The 11,998-nt window shown below is 44.9% G+C and overlaps 1 protein-coding gene across 1 annotated transcript; it reads left to right on the top strand.

Annotated features, from left to right (window-relative positions):
- The first annotated feature begins 1,293 nt into the window (after positions 1 to 1,293).
- cracd (capping protein inhibiting regulator of actin dynamics) lies at positions 1,294 to 11,508 on the top strand. The gene is made up of 8 exons (XM_078259695.1): positions 1,294 to 1,475; positions 2,830 to 2,962; positions 3,052 to 3,207; positions 5,716 to 5,931; positions 6,067 to 8,227; positions 9,117 to 9,295; positions 9,402 to 9,564; positions 10,595 to 11,508. The coding sequence occupies exons 2-8, from the start codon at positions 2,921 to 2,923 to the stop codon at positions 10,753 to 10,755; spliced, it is 3,078 nt and encodes a 1,025-aa protein (XP_078115821.1). The 5' UTR covers positions 1,294 to 1,475; positions 2,830 to 2,920; the 3' UTR covers positions 10,756 to 11,508.
- The last annotated feature ends 490 nt before the right edge of the window (positions 11,509 to 11,998 follow it).

Genomic DNA, 11,998 nt, shown 5'->3' with positions numbered 1-11,998 from the left:
AACTCTCTCACGCAAAAATAAAGACACATTTCAGAGTCGAGGATCTACATGGGGAAATTAGTTTACTGTATCATTTCCCATGATGCCTCGGGTGCAGTGAGCAGCATGCGAAGTGAAATCCCACACCAGTTGCTACTTATAGCTCTGAAAGGGATACCCACGGAGCCCTGAGAACAGCTGTCTGCACAGCGGTGTAGAGTAGCTTTGTCGCTCTGTAACCTCACCCACTTAGTTCATCCAGCGGACCGCCACAAGTACACGGATACACGGACAAAAACAAAACACACAGCCAGAATGACATAGACACACACAGCAGTGCTGACTGAGAAACACACTTTATTGCATTTTGAAATTGAGCTAAAAGATATCAGTTTACATTTTCATGTCAACAGTCTCTCATCTTTGGGATCCCGAGGAGAGAACAAAGCGATGTTTTTCCTCTTTACTCCTGGGAAAGTTTAGCTTATGTGTGAGAGTTTATAACTTTCGTGCATGAGGAAATTAAGATATCGACCAAAAGTCCAAACGTTAGTTTCATAACTTTGGTCCATGACTTCCTCATGAACCAGCACTAAATGGGTTTATTACCAATTGCTTTGTTTTATTACGTAGGTCAGGACACATTTTTATTTTTGGCAGCACATTGCTCCTTTTATTTTATTGTTCCATACCAATTTGACATTGAAGGGATTGCCTCACTAGTCGATGGATTAGGGAATCTGCCAGTGAGTGATTTGTGGTGTGTCATTATGTAATAATGACAGTTTCCATCCTTTAGTTTGCATCAGATAACACACACGTGTACATCTTGTAGAGTTCTTATCTATTGAAATGTTGCAGGTCAAATTAGAAATGAGTCACATATTTGATGGAAACTTCTTGGAGCCACGGGGACAGCCAGGATGTCCTGGTGGATCTACACTGCTTTCCTTTCTCTCGGGACCAACCATGGATTTGTGTTGTCTGTTTTTAGTCAGCAATTCAGCGATTTGTTCACCATTTCCTCTAAAGCTGCTGCGGCTGTGGGTGCTCCCCTTTTCTGTGTGTCGATTATCTTTCCCACTTCCTTTTTGAATACAAGTAAGTATGAACCAAAGAGCCAAGGTTTTCTTCTCATTCCATTTGCTATTTTGATTGATTTTCTTTTAACTCAATCAATTGCATTTCATTATCTACACACGTGCATACAAAAGTACACGCCCATAGACACCGTCCTGCTCGTTATCTAGCCCGAGGGCGAGCTATAAATATGAATGATTTCATTGCATGTAGCTGTGGATGTCATCTATTGTTTTTTTGCCAACAGAGAGAAAGCGACAGGGCAAATTCCAGCCCTTCAGACGACTCTTTGGGAAGAAGAAGAAGAGGGAGGCCAAGGGGGGCTTTGATGGAGCAGAGCTAAAGGCGAGTTTTTCTACTGGGGAAGTGTGCAATGGAGTTGTTTCTGACGATGAGGAGTCCAATTCAAATCTGAGGTAACATAAAGTTTCATTTTTTTACACACATTTGCCTGAGTTATACATAATGAAACTGAGCTTGTGTTCCTGTCATTTTATTAGCGCTGGTAAAAGCTGCAACCACACATCTTGTTAATAATTTCTCACCCATACAGGAAGGTTTTGAATTTCCAGAAAGATTTTTTATTCGAGACACAACTTCTTCAACAGCTTCTTATCAGATTTCTTTCACTGTCAGAAAATTAAAGTGTTTTAAACTCACTCTCATAAAAGCTTCCAAAGTTGTGGTTGCACAATCTGTAGAGAAAAGGGTGAGGCTCTGCTTAAATACAGCTTCTGAAAGACTCAACACCATTTCAGCCTTTAGTTGATGTGCTGAAATTGCTGGTGTGTAAAGAGGTTATACACTTACCTAAAGGATTACTAGGAACACCATACTAATACCGTGTTTGACCCCCTTTCGCCTTCAGAACTGCCTTAATTCTTTGTGGCATTGATTCAACATGTTGCTGGAAGCATTCTTTAGAAATGTTGGCCCATACTGATAGGATAGCATCCCCCACACCATTACACCACCACCACCACCACCAGCCTGCCCAGTGGTAACAAGGCATGACGGATCCATGTTCTCTTTCTGTTAATTTGGACTCTACCATCTGAATGTCTCAACAGAAATCGAGACTCATCAGACCAGGCAACATTTTTCCAGTCTTCAACTGTCCAATTTATGTGAGCTCGTGCAAATTGAAGCCTCATTTTCCTATTCTTAGTGGAGATGAGTGGTACCCGGTGGGGTCTTCTGCTGGTGTAGCCCATCTGCCTCAAGGTTGTACGTGTTGTGGCTTCACAAAAGCTTTGCTGCATACCTTGGTTGTAACGAGTCAAAGTTGATCTTCTATCAGCTTGAATCACTCGGCCCATTCTCCTCTGACCTCTAGCATCAACAAGGCATTTTCGCCCCCCAGGACTGCAGCATACTGGATGTTTTTCCTTTTTTCAGACCATTCTTTGTAAACCCTAGAAATGGTTGTGCGTGAAAATCCCAGTAACTGAGCAGATTGTGAAATACTCAGACCAGCCCGTCTGGCACCAACAACCATGCCACGCTCAAAGTTGCTTAGATCACCTTTCTTTCCCATTCTGACATTCAGTTTGGAGTTCAGGAGATTGTCCTGACCAGGACCACACCCCTAAATGCATTGAAGCAGCTGCCATGTGATTGGTTGATTAGATAATTGCATTAACGAGAAATTAACAGGTGTTCCTAATAATCATTTAGGTGAGTGCATATTTCTTTGTGTGAAATGATTTACGGAGAGCCCTATCATAATAAATGAATGAATGAACTGAAGATGCTCTTATTTTTCTGCAGGGAGTTGAATCCCATCGGATCTCGAGCTCTCTCACACGACAGCATCTTTATCCCAGAGGAGCCGGCGACCGAGCCTGGTCTAAATCACAGCATGTCCCAGGAAAACGTCTCGGATAAAGTTAGGAATCTGCAGGTAGGCCTTGTAGAGGTGTGCACTCAGTGGCTGAACAGTTATCTTCTGTCTACACACATAACATGCAACCTTTTCTGTTGGTCAAACAGAGGCAGATAGCACAAGGTATAAAGTTTGGCCAGAGGCCTCCTTCTCTGAGGAAAAGTGAAGGAGATGAGGGAAGTTCAGATGAGGAAGAGGTTCCCCGGAGTCCTCTGAAGATTGTGGCCCAGGTAGAAGCTGAGCCAGCGGACACAGAGCCAAAGGTAACATTTTAAAGGTCCCATATTGTGCTAATTTCTAGGTTCATACTTGTATTTTGGGTTTCTCCTAGAACATGTTTACATGCTTTAATGTTCAAAAAACACATTATTTTTCTCATACTGTCTGTCTGAATATACCTGTGTTCACCCTCTGTCTGAAACGCTCCGTTTTAGCGCCTGTCTCTTTAAGTCCCCCTCCTTAAAAGCTCAGTCAGCTCTGATTGGTCAGCGTTTAAGGATCTCGGAGTCACTGCACCGTCATTGCAGCCAGGGAATAACTGTAACGGCACTGTAGCGGCACTTTCTACCTATAAATAGTCAAATATAAATAGTTGTGATATCACAACCGTACAGAAGTCCAGACGGCTTGATTAAAGGCACAGTTTCTGAATACGGGCTGTCTGTATTTTTCTGTGGATTGAGCGTTTTGATACTTTCACAGTATTTACATAGCACCTCGACCTGCTTTTAGAATAAAAAAAGACATGGAAATCTCTATATTTTTACAATATAGGACCTTCAAAGTCTGTTTACAGGTCTTGAGAAGTACTACTGCATATTTGCAAAAAAGTTTTTCCCGGGTTTCGTGCCCTTTTGCAAAGCCTGGAGGTTTGATTTTAATGTATAACACGGTGTGAAAACACACAAATTCAGAAGCAAATGCATATAGACACGCACACACACACATTAATATTATGTACATGAAATAATAAATGTAAATGTAAAATAGATATGTTTTGTACCACAGTGCTAAACTGCTGTGTTTCTATGCAACCCAGTGTCACAGCAGTTTGTGAAATGGTCACGTTATTTATATCTATTGATTTGTGTACACGGACAGGTTTATATCAGGTTTTTTTGTGGTGGTCAGCACGTTTTTTAAACTTATTTATTTCAATGGGAAGCATCTTTCGTGATCACAGCATGACTACAGTAGCAAGTATGAAATGCCGGATATCCACATAGGGAGGTTGGTTGGGGGGGTGGATGGGTAAAACAACACAGGACTTTCACCCCAGACACCGGGGATTGTCTCCCGCGTGTGACGTGTCCTTTCCCCGTTTCCCCGTTCTTCTTTTCCTAAACACAACCGTCTCGTTGTTGTCCCGCGTCCCCCAGAGACCACGGCCGTCTCCCGCGTGTGACGTTTCCTTTCCCCGTTCTTCTTTTCCTAAACCCAACCTCTGTATAGATGCTTCCCATTACATGCTGACCACCACAAAAAAAACAAGATAAACGTGTCCGTGTACATGAATCAATAGATTAAAAATGACGTGACCATTTCACGAACTTCCATGAGACTGTGTTGTTCTATGACAAATTTATGTTTTTTTCATAACATAAATACAAATGTAAATGTGGTTACTAAATATGTTTTTTGGAAATGAAACAAATCTGGGGGTTAGTTAGTTAGTTAGTGTTCTTAGTGCTTAAGCAGATGGTTGAGGTGAGGCGTTGGCCTTGAGTGTTTAGGGTCAGGATAGCCCATTGGTCATGGGAGAGGACCTGAACGCACCAGCATGGACGCCTGGCCATTCTTTTTTTTTTTAAAGATAGTTTTTGGACATTTTTAGGCCTTTTATTGACAGGACAGCTGAAGAAATGAAAGGAGAGAGAGGGGGGGAATGACATGCAGCAAAGTAAGGGTGTAAGAAAAAATTGATACAGTGTAAGTAAGTGTAAGACAGTGGTTCACATTTATGTTGTGTTTAAACCCCCTACCGCTAGATGGCTATGCTGAGACACACCACTAGTGTCCTTGCCTAACAGTGCCTAACAGTGCCTAACAGTGCCTAACAGTGCCTAACAGTGCCTAACAGTGCCTAACAGTGTCTAGCAGTGCCTGACTTTTTGCTAGAAGCTAACAATGTAGCTATGGCTGAACTTTGGCCTACTTTAGCATATAAACATTAGCTCACTAAGAACCTGTGAACCACAATCCCAAACTGGCCGTTTGATTTTCTGTGTACTGAACTAAAGTAAACTTCTTTGACTTTTATGCACATCGTGTCTTTTTTTAAATATTAGTTTTTCTAAATATATACTTTTAAAAAAATCCCAATATATCGCCTTACGCACAGCATCGAAATATATTGCAATATATTGAATCGTGACCCATGTATCGTGATACGTATCGTATCGCCAGATTCTTGCCAATACACAGCCCTACAGCAAAGGGCCGCAGGTCGGAGTCGAGGAGTAAACCTCTATATATGGGTGCCTGCTCTACCAACTGAGCTATCTGGGCGCAGGTGTGTCTTGCAAAGGAAAGCAGTAGGATTTATAATAATGCCTGACTGAACTGTTTGCGGTCGCAGTTGCATTATGGGTAATGTAGGTGCCAGGTGTGACAAGGAACAAGGGTGGAATAAAAAAGGTTCTTTTGCATCGAGTCTAACAGTGTCATGTAAAAGTGCAATGCTAAATTGATGGAGTACGCCTTTTAAGATTTTGGGACTACGATCAGATGTGTTTCAGTTTTTAATAAAAGCTCTGTTATTCTGACTGAAGCAGGTCCAGGGGGCTCAACAAGCCGGACCACACAGCACCCCCATAAAATCACCGAGGTCCAAACGAGTTCTTCCGCCCACTGGTACTATCGAGTCCATCGATCTGGATGCCGTTCCACAGTCTGTTCCTCGCCTAGACAACACCGCTGCCAAGCATAAACTGTCCGTCAAACCCAAAAACCAGAGGATTTCCCGCAAACACCGGCGGTTTACACAGGTGAGCCACAGCCAAAGTCAAACTTTGAGTTGCCTCAAATATGTCCTAGCATGCTGTTGGTTTATTGTGTGACATTTCCTACCCTTTTGTTCTGGTTAAGAAAAATAGGAGCTAATCATATTTCCACATTCCCAGGACCTCCAAGAGGTATCTATTCCCGGTGTGGTGCAAGAGGACCTGGAGGTGGCGGGCGTTTCCACAGATGACCGGCGCAGGGCCTCGGTTGATTCCCTGGAAAGCTTCAAGAAGCAGAGACTCCATGAGGAGGAAAGACAGGAGATGAGGAGGAAGAAGGAGCTGGAGGACCAGAGGCTCCATCAGGAGGAAGAGGAGAGGAGGAAGAGAGCAGCAGAGGAGCTGAGGCTGCGGGAACTAGAGGAGGAAGAACAAAGGCGGAGAGAAGAGGCGGAGAGGAGGAGGAGGGAGGAAGAGGAAAGGAGGTGGCGAGAGGAGGAAGAGCGGAGGAAGGAGGAGGAGGAAAGGAGGATGCGAGAGGAGCAGGAGCACAGACAGCGGGAGGAGGAGAGGAGACGACTGGAAGAGCAGAGGAGGAAAGAGGAGGAGGAGGAAGAAGCAAGGAGGCAGCAGGAGCTCGCGGAAGAGGAAAGAAAGAAAAAGGAGGAAGTGGAGAAGCTGAGGTTGTGGGAGATTGAAGAAAAGAAAAGAAGGGATGCAGAGGAGAGGAGGAGGAAGGAGGAGGAGGAGCAGAGGAGAGCTGAGGAGCTGCGCTGGAGGGAGATGGAGGAGAGACAGAGGCCGTTCTCTTTCAAAGTTTCCTCTGGAGAAAAACAGATTTTGTTCCAGAAGGTAAACCTGACGCCTGTAACACCGGCTCCCAGCCACCAGAGCGTTGCTGCAGCGGAGCAAAGAGAGAGCACTAAGGCTTCCTCTTCTGAAGGCATAGAATCCCCCAGCCTGCTAACGTCTCCATATGTGCCCCACACCGCCATCTTAGTGACAGGCGCCCAGCTCTGTGGGACAGCCGTCAATTTAGACCACATCAAAGACACGGCCTGCAAGTCTCTGCTGGGTTTGGGAGAGGATAAAAAAGCCCAGGGAACACCGCCGACCAAGACTTCACCGGACCGCAAGTCCGGCAAAACCAAATCCCTCAACGAGTCCTCATTCTCTACAGACCAGTCCGTCCTGGCAGAATGGGCCAGCATCCGATCAAAGATATTCAAGGGGGTAGAGGAGGGGAAATACGACGAGTACCCAGAGCCGAGCAAGAACCAGCCTCAGACCAGCAGTGAAGACCCGCCTGCGTTCTCCCACGCGAACCTCAGGAAGACCATGTCTGCCAGCGCCAAGTTCTCCATCACCCCTGCGAAGAAGAAGTTTGGAGATTCAAACAGGAACTCTGAGGTGTTCGGTGCAGATGATAAGGAAGCGGGAGAGGAAGCGACTCGGTCTGACAGCCCCACCGCAGCATCCCCAGCTCCATCCTCTAAACCTCACAACAGGACAAGTAAAACCGTCCGCATCGTGGAAAGAGGGTCAGAGGAATGTGTGTTTGCCAAAGACCTCCCCTCTTTCCTGGTTCCCAGCCCCGGAGCCAAACCTGAGGGGCCCGAGTTGAAGAGCACAGCTCAGAGGGAGACAGAGGTGTCTGAAAGTAGAGAGGAGGGAGAGATCCGAGGCCAGGACGGTGAGGACAAGCCCTCGCCTTTTGGCATAAAGCTGAGGAGGACCAACTACTCCCTACGCTTTCACGGCGAACAGTCCACCGAGAAAAGGAAGAAGCGGTACAGTGCTGGGGACAGCTTCGACGGCGTCCCTTCCCCTCTCACTCCCATTGAGCCAGACTCCGACGCTTCCTCTGTCTTTTCTGACAAATCAACAACTCCTACATCGCCTCTGAAAGAAGGCGCGGCGGGCAAGTTCTTACATGCATCCGCCTCCCACGCCGTCCCTCGGGCTAAACCGCGTAAGTCTATCAGCCCAATCTCACACAGCGAGGGGGAGAAAGTGCCTTCCAAGCCACCTGTCTACCGAAGACCAACCACGTCACCCAAACCTAGCGGAGCAGCCCCTACGCCTCCCCCATCGCCGCTACCTAAGGCGGTCCATGGGCCTCCCGGTGATGCCGGGATCCAGAGGACAGGGGCTGCAGAGACATCCAGCCAGGAGCAGACCAACCGGTGCGAGGAACCTTCAGCGGTGGCCCAGTTGCACCGGTGCAGCCAAGGCCAGGTCCAAGGGGAAGAGGAGCCGAAGGAGAAGAGATCCTTCTTCCAGTCCATTAACATCCCCTGGAGAGAGAAGACGGACAGAAAGACAGAGCTCATCAAGAAAGGTCAGTGTTACTATGATCAAGCACACACCTGATCATAGCAGAATTCTTGATTTTTTTTTTTTTTTTTTTCATAAATTACCACCAACATAGGAAGGAATAGTTCGACATTTTGGGCATAATGCTTATTCGTTTTCTTGCCGAGAGCTGGATGAGAAGGACTATACAGTAAATATAAAAGCTATAGGTGCAACTATTTTCTATTAATGAACGTCCGTTAAATTGAAATGCGCAAACTACGCACTATAGCTTTAATATTTGAGAACTTTGGCTGTTGTTAAAATAAAAATGGGGTTTTGTACAAAATGGTATTGGAGCACATTTCAAACAATGTTTTGCGCTAGCAATATAATAATAATAACAATAATAACTTGGACTCATATAGCGCCTTTCATGGTACCCAACGTCGCTTAACAAATGGGAGGGGGTTAGGGGTCAAAGGTCAAAGGACTTAGTTAAAAGAAATGTTTTGAAGTGCTTTTTGAACATGGGCAGGGATGGGGCAGAGCGGACGTGGAGTGGTAGACTGTTCCAGAGTGTGGGAGCATTGGCAGAGAAAACCCTGTCCCCAAAAGTCTGCAACCTAGTTCGGAGTGGTGTCCAGCAGGTCCTTGTCAGAGGACCGCAGGGAACGTGACTGAGTGTAGGGGTGAAGGAGATCTGTGAGGTATTGTGGTGAGAGTCCATGGAGAGATTTGTAAGTGAGCAGGAGGATCTTGTAGGTGATGCGTGACTTGACTGGCAACCAGTGGAGCTGTTGGAGGATGGGAGTGATATGTTGCCAGGGCTTGGTGTGGGTTAGAACCCTGGCAGCAGAGTTCTGGACATACTGGAGTCTGCTAAGGGCCTTGGTGGGTAGTCCAGACGGATAATATGTCAATATGCCCTTCAGAAAAACCATCACTACAGAGCAGGCACTCACTGGACAGTGCGAAGGTCCAGGAGAAGGAGGCCGGGCCCTTATGGATCACACTGGCTCTGCAGAAGCAGAAGGGCTTCAGGGAGCAGCAGCAGAACCGAGAGGACCGTCGTAGCCACAGAACTGAAAAACAAGCAAGAGAGAGAGACAGCGTATGTGCCCCAAGATATACACACTTTTCTTTTAATATTTCTTCTGACATTAACATAATCTGACAGTGTTCTTCCTCTCATCCACTCACACTGAACTCTTCGGCAGGTCATGCTGGTGAGCCCCACAGAGAGCAAAGGAAGCGGGAGCTCCAGTCCTTCATCTAAACCTCAGACGCCAGAGGAGCCCAAGAGACCCGACAGCCTCCTGGGACGATTTGAGCGCAGAGAAAACCTGAAAAAAGCCAACACTTTACCCAGCTCTGTCACTGGTAAGAACCTGGGCGTCTAAAATTATAAAGCTATATATCGCTGAGATGAGTATTCCATTGAGTGACTTTAATAATCCTCTTTTATTAAGTGAAAATGCGAAAAAAGAAATGCTGAAATTATGAAATGTGATGAGCTGCTTTTTTTTTGTTCTGTCCGGACTAAATAATCACAACAAAAAAAAAATCTAGATTTAGATATACTTACAGTTACAGCCCTATATTCATATTACAGTACTGTATGTTGAAACTCTTAAATATTTCAATGATTTATTGATTCAATTTCACATTAGAATGGAGCTGCAACAATCAGTTGATTAAACCATTGACGGAAAATGAATCAATAATCGGTCGATAATTGTTCGGTCATTTTTCCAACTCGAAACATCAAATATTTGATGGTTCCAGGTTCTCAAACGGGATCATTTGCTGCTGTTCCTTGTTGCACGTGGTAGTTAGGGGAATATTTGGTCACACTTTACTTGAAGGTATCTACATAAGAGTGACATGACGCTGTCATGAACGTGTCATAAACGTTTATAAACAAGTCATAAACGTTTATGACATAACGCTTCTTTTAGTAAGTGTCATTCGGTTTTTGTCGCGACAAGTTAGAGTTATGGTTAGGGTTCATATGTCATGACAGTGTCATGTGTTCATGACACTGTCATGTCACTCTTATGTAGAGACCTTCAAGTAAAGTGTTACCGAATATTTTAGGGTTTGGGACTGTTGGTGGGAGAAAATAAGACGTCACCCTGGGCTCTATGAGATTGCGAAGGGCATTTTATTTTTACACTTCTCTGACGTTTAAACCATATATATATATATATATATATATATATATATATATATATATATATATATATATATATATATATATAGAAAAGATAATCTGAAGACTAATTGATAATGAAGGTAACAGTTGCAGGTAAATCAGCTTCATTAAACGTCATTAATAAAAAGAGCCTTTAAAGGCTGCGTGGCGTAACAAATAGATTTGTAACTAATTATTGTGCTTGATTTGTGTCAGTTGAGATTGCAGACTCTACACCGTCGCCACCTGCTGTCAAGGAGGTGTCAAAGCGCTTCCCCTCCAGTGACTCCCCGCAGGTGTCCACGGAGCCGGCATGGCTGGCTCTGGCCAAGCGAAAGGCCAAAGCCTGGAGCGACTGTCCTCAGATCATCAAATAACACCCCCCACCCCACACACTCCAGCTTAACACTGATCTCTGGCCTGCATTCAGACTGCACACTGCCCACGGACTCTGAAGCACCCGGAGAGTCACCATCACCCCATCCCTGCCCTCCCAAAAAAAAAAATGAAACCATAAAAACGCTCCTGTCTGTGAAACAAGTAAAGCTCCTGCAACAACTCGTAACCCCCCCCCTCCCCACACACACACACATACACACACTGGCTGGTACTATTATCATGTTAGAGTGCGCTTCACATTCAAATATTCCAATACAATCGCACAGATATATGTTAACAATTGTGCGCATGCACATACTGTACACAAAGTATACGTCCCACAGATAGAACAATCAGTCCGGGGGGGGGGGCAGCGGCCAATCACAACCACGGCTGGCCATTGCAATAGCCAACCCCAATTTTTTTTTTTTTTTTTTTTTAATTCATTTTGTAGCCATCGTTGTCCCCATGGTTGTAAATAAATCAATCACTCAACACATAAAAAAGTGAAACACTTCTTTAGTAGAGAGGTGAAGCTCTGACATATGACGGTGTGTAATCAAACAGATGGTAACTGTCTGAACTGTGTTTTAAGGGCTACCAGTAACAACAGCTTCTCGACAGCTGATGGAAGCGTTACAGTCGTTTGGTATTATTTAGTAAAGCAGCGGATCTATCTATGTTGAATCGATACTGTATCTCCTCTCTGAGCCTTGTCATGTACAAAAGAAGCCTTTTTTTTTTTTTTTAACTCATACTCGAAACCGTTGCATAAAAATTCTTACTGTGTCCGTGACGACTGTGATAGCTGTCAAAGAGGCTGTTGTATGCCATTATAACGTAACCTAGAATCTGTCATAATCGCACGGTGGGTGCACCTAAACACAGCACTGAAGACCACAAGTGTTACCGGGCATTTACAGTGAACTGCACATGATCCTCACAGCTGTGTGATGTTGTGATTTGGATTTTTGTTATTTTTTTTGCTTTGCTAACGGAGACCGACGCAACACCTGCTTGCAACATACAATTCTCGTAGCCGTCCTCCCCGTAACACACTCGTGTTTGTAGGCCATCACTTCCTCGTAAATGTGATATGATCTTACACAATAATGTAAGCATGTCCTCTGTGAAAGACAAAAAAAAAACAAGAACCTCCAGCATTTCTCATTTCCTGCCACTCACTTTTAATGCTCTGTATGTATGGAAGTCAAAGGCGTCACCAGAGCTGCGGTCAGAAAG

Source organism: Sander vitreus, chromosome 9 (assembly GCF_031162955.1).
Source record: "Sander vitreus isolate 19-12246 chromosome 9, sanVit1, whole genome shotgun sequence".
In the NCBI taxonomy this organism is placed as follows: Eukaryota; Metazoa; Chordata; class Actinopteri; order Perciformes; family Percidae; genus Sander; species Sander vitreus.
This window is presented reverse-complemented; position numbering and strand designations above follow the sequence as displayed.

Excerpts from the sequence above, each read along its gene's own strand:
- cracd (XM_078259695.1), top strand. The coding sequence starts at position 2,921 with ATGTCCCAGGAAAACGTCTCGGATAAAGTTAGGAATCTGCAG. Across the intron at positions 3,208-5,715 it reads CAGCGGACACAGAGCCAAAG|CAGGTCCAGGGGGCTCAACA; the intron begins GTAACATTTTAA and ends TTCTGACTGAAG. Across the intron at positions 9,565-10,594 it reads TTTACCCAGCTCTGTCACTG|TTGAGATTGCAGACTCTACA; the intron begins GTAAGAACCTGG and ends GATTTGTGTCAG.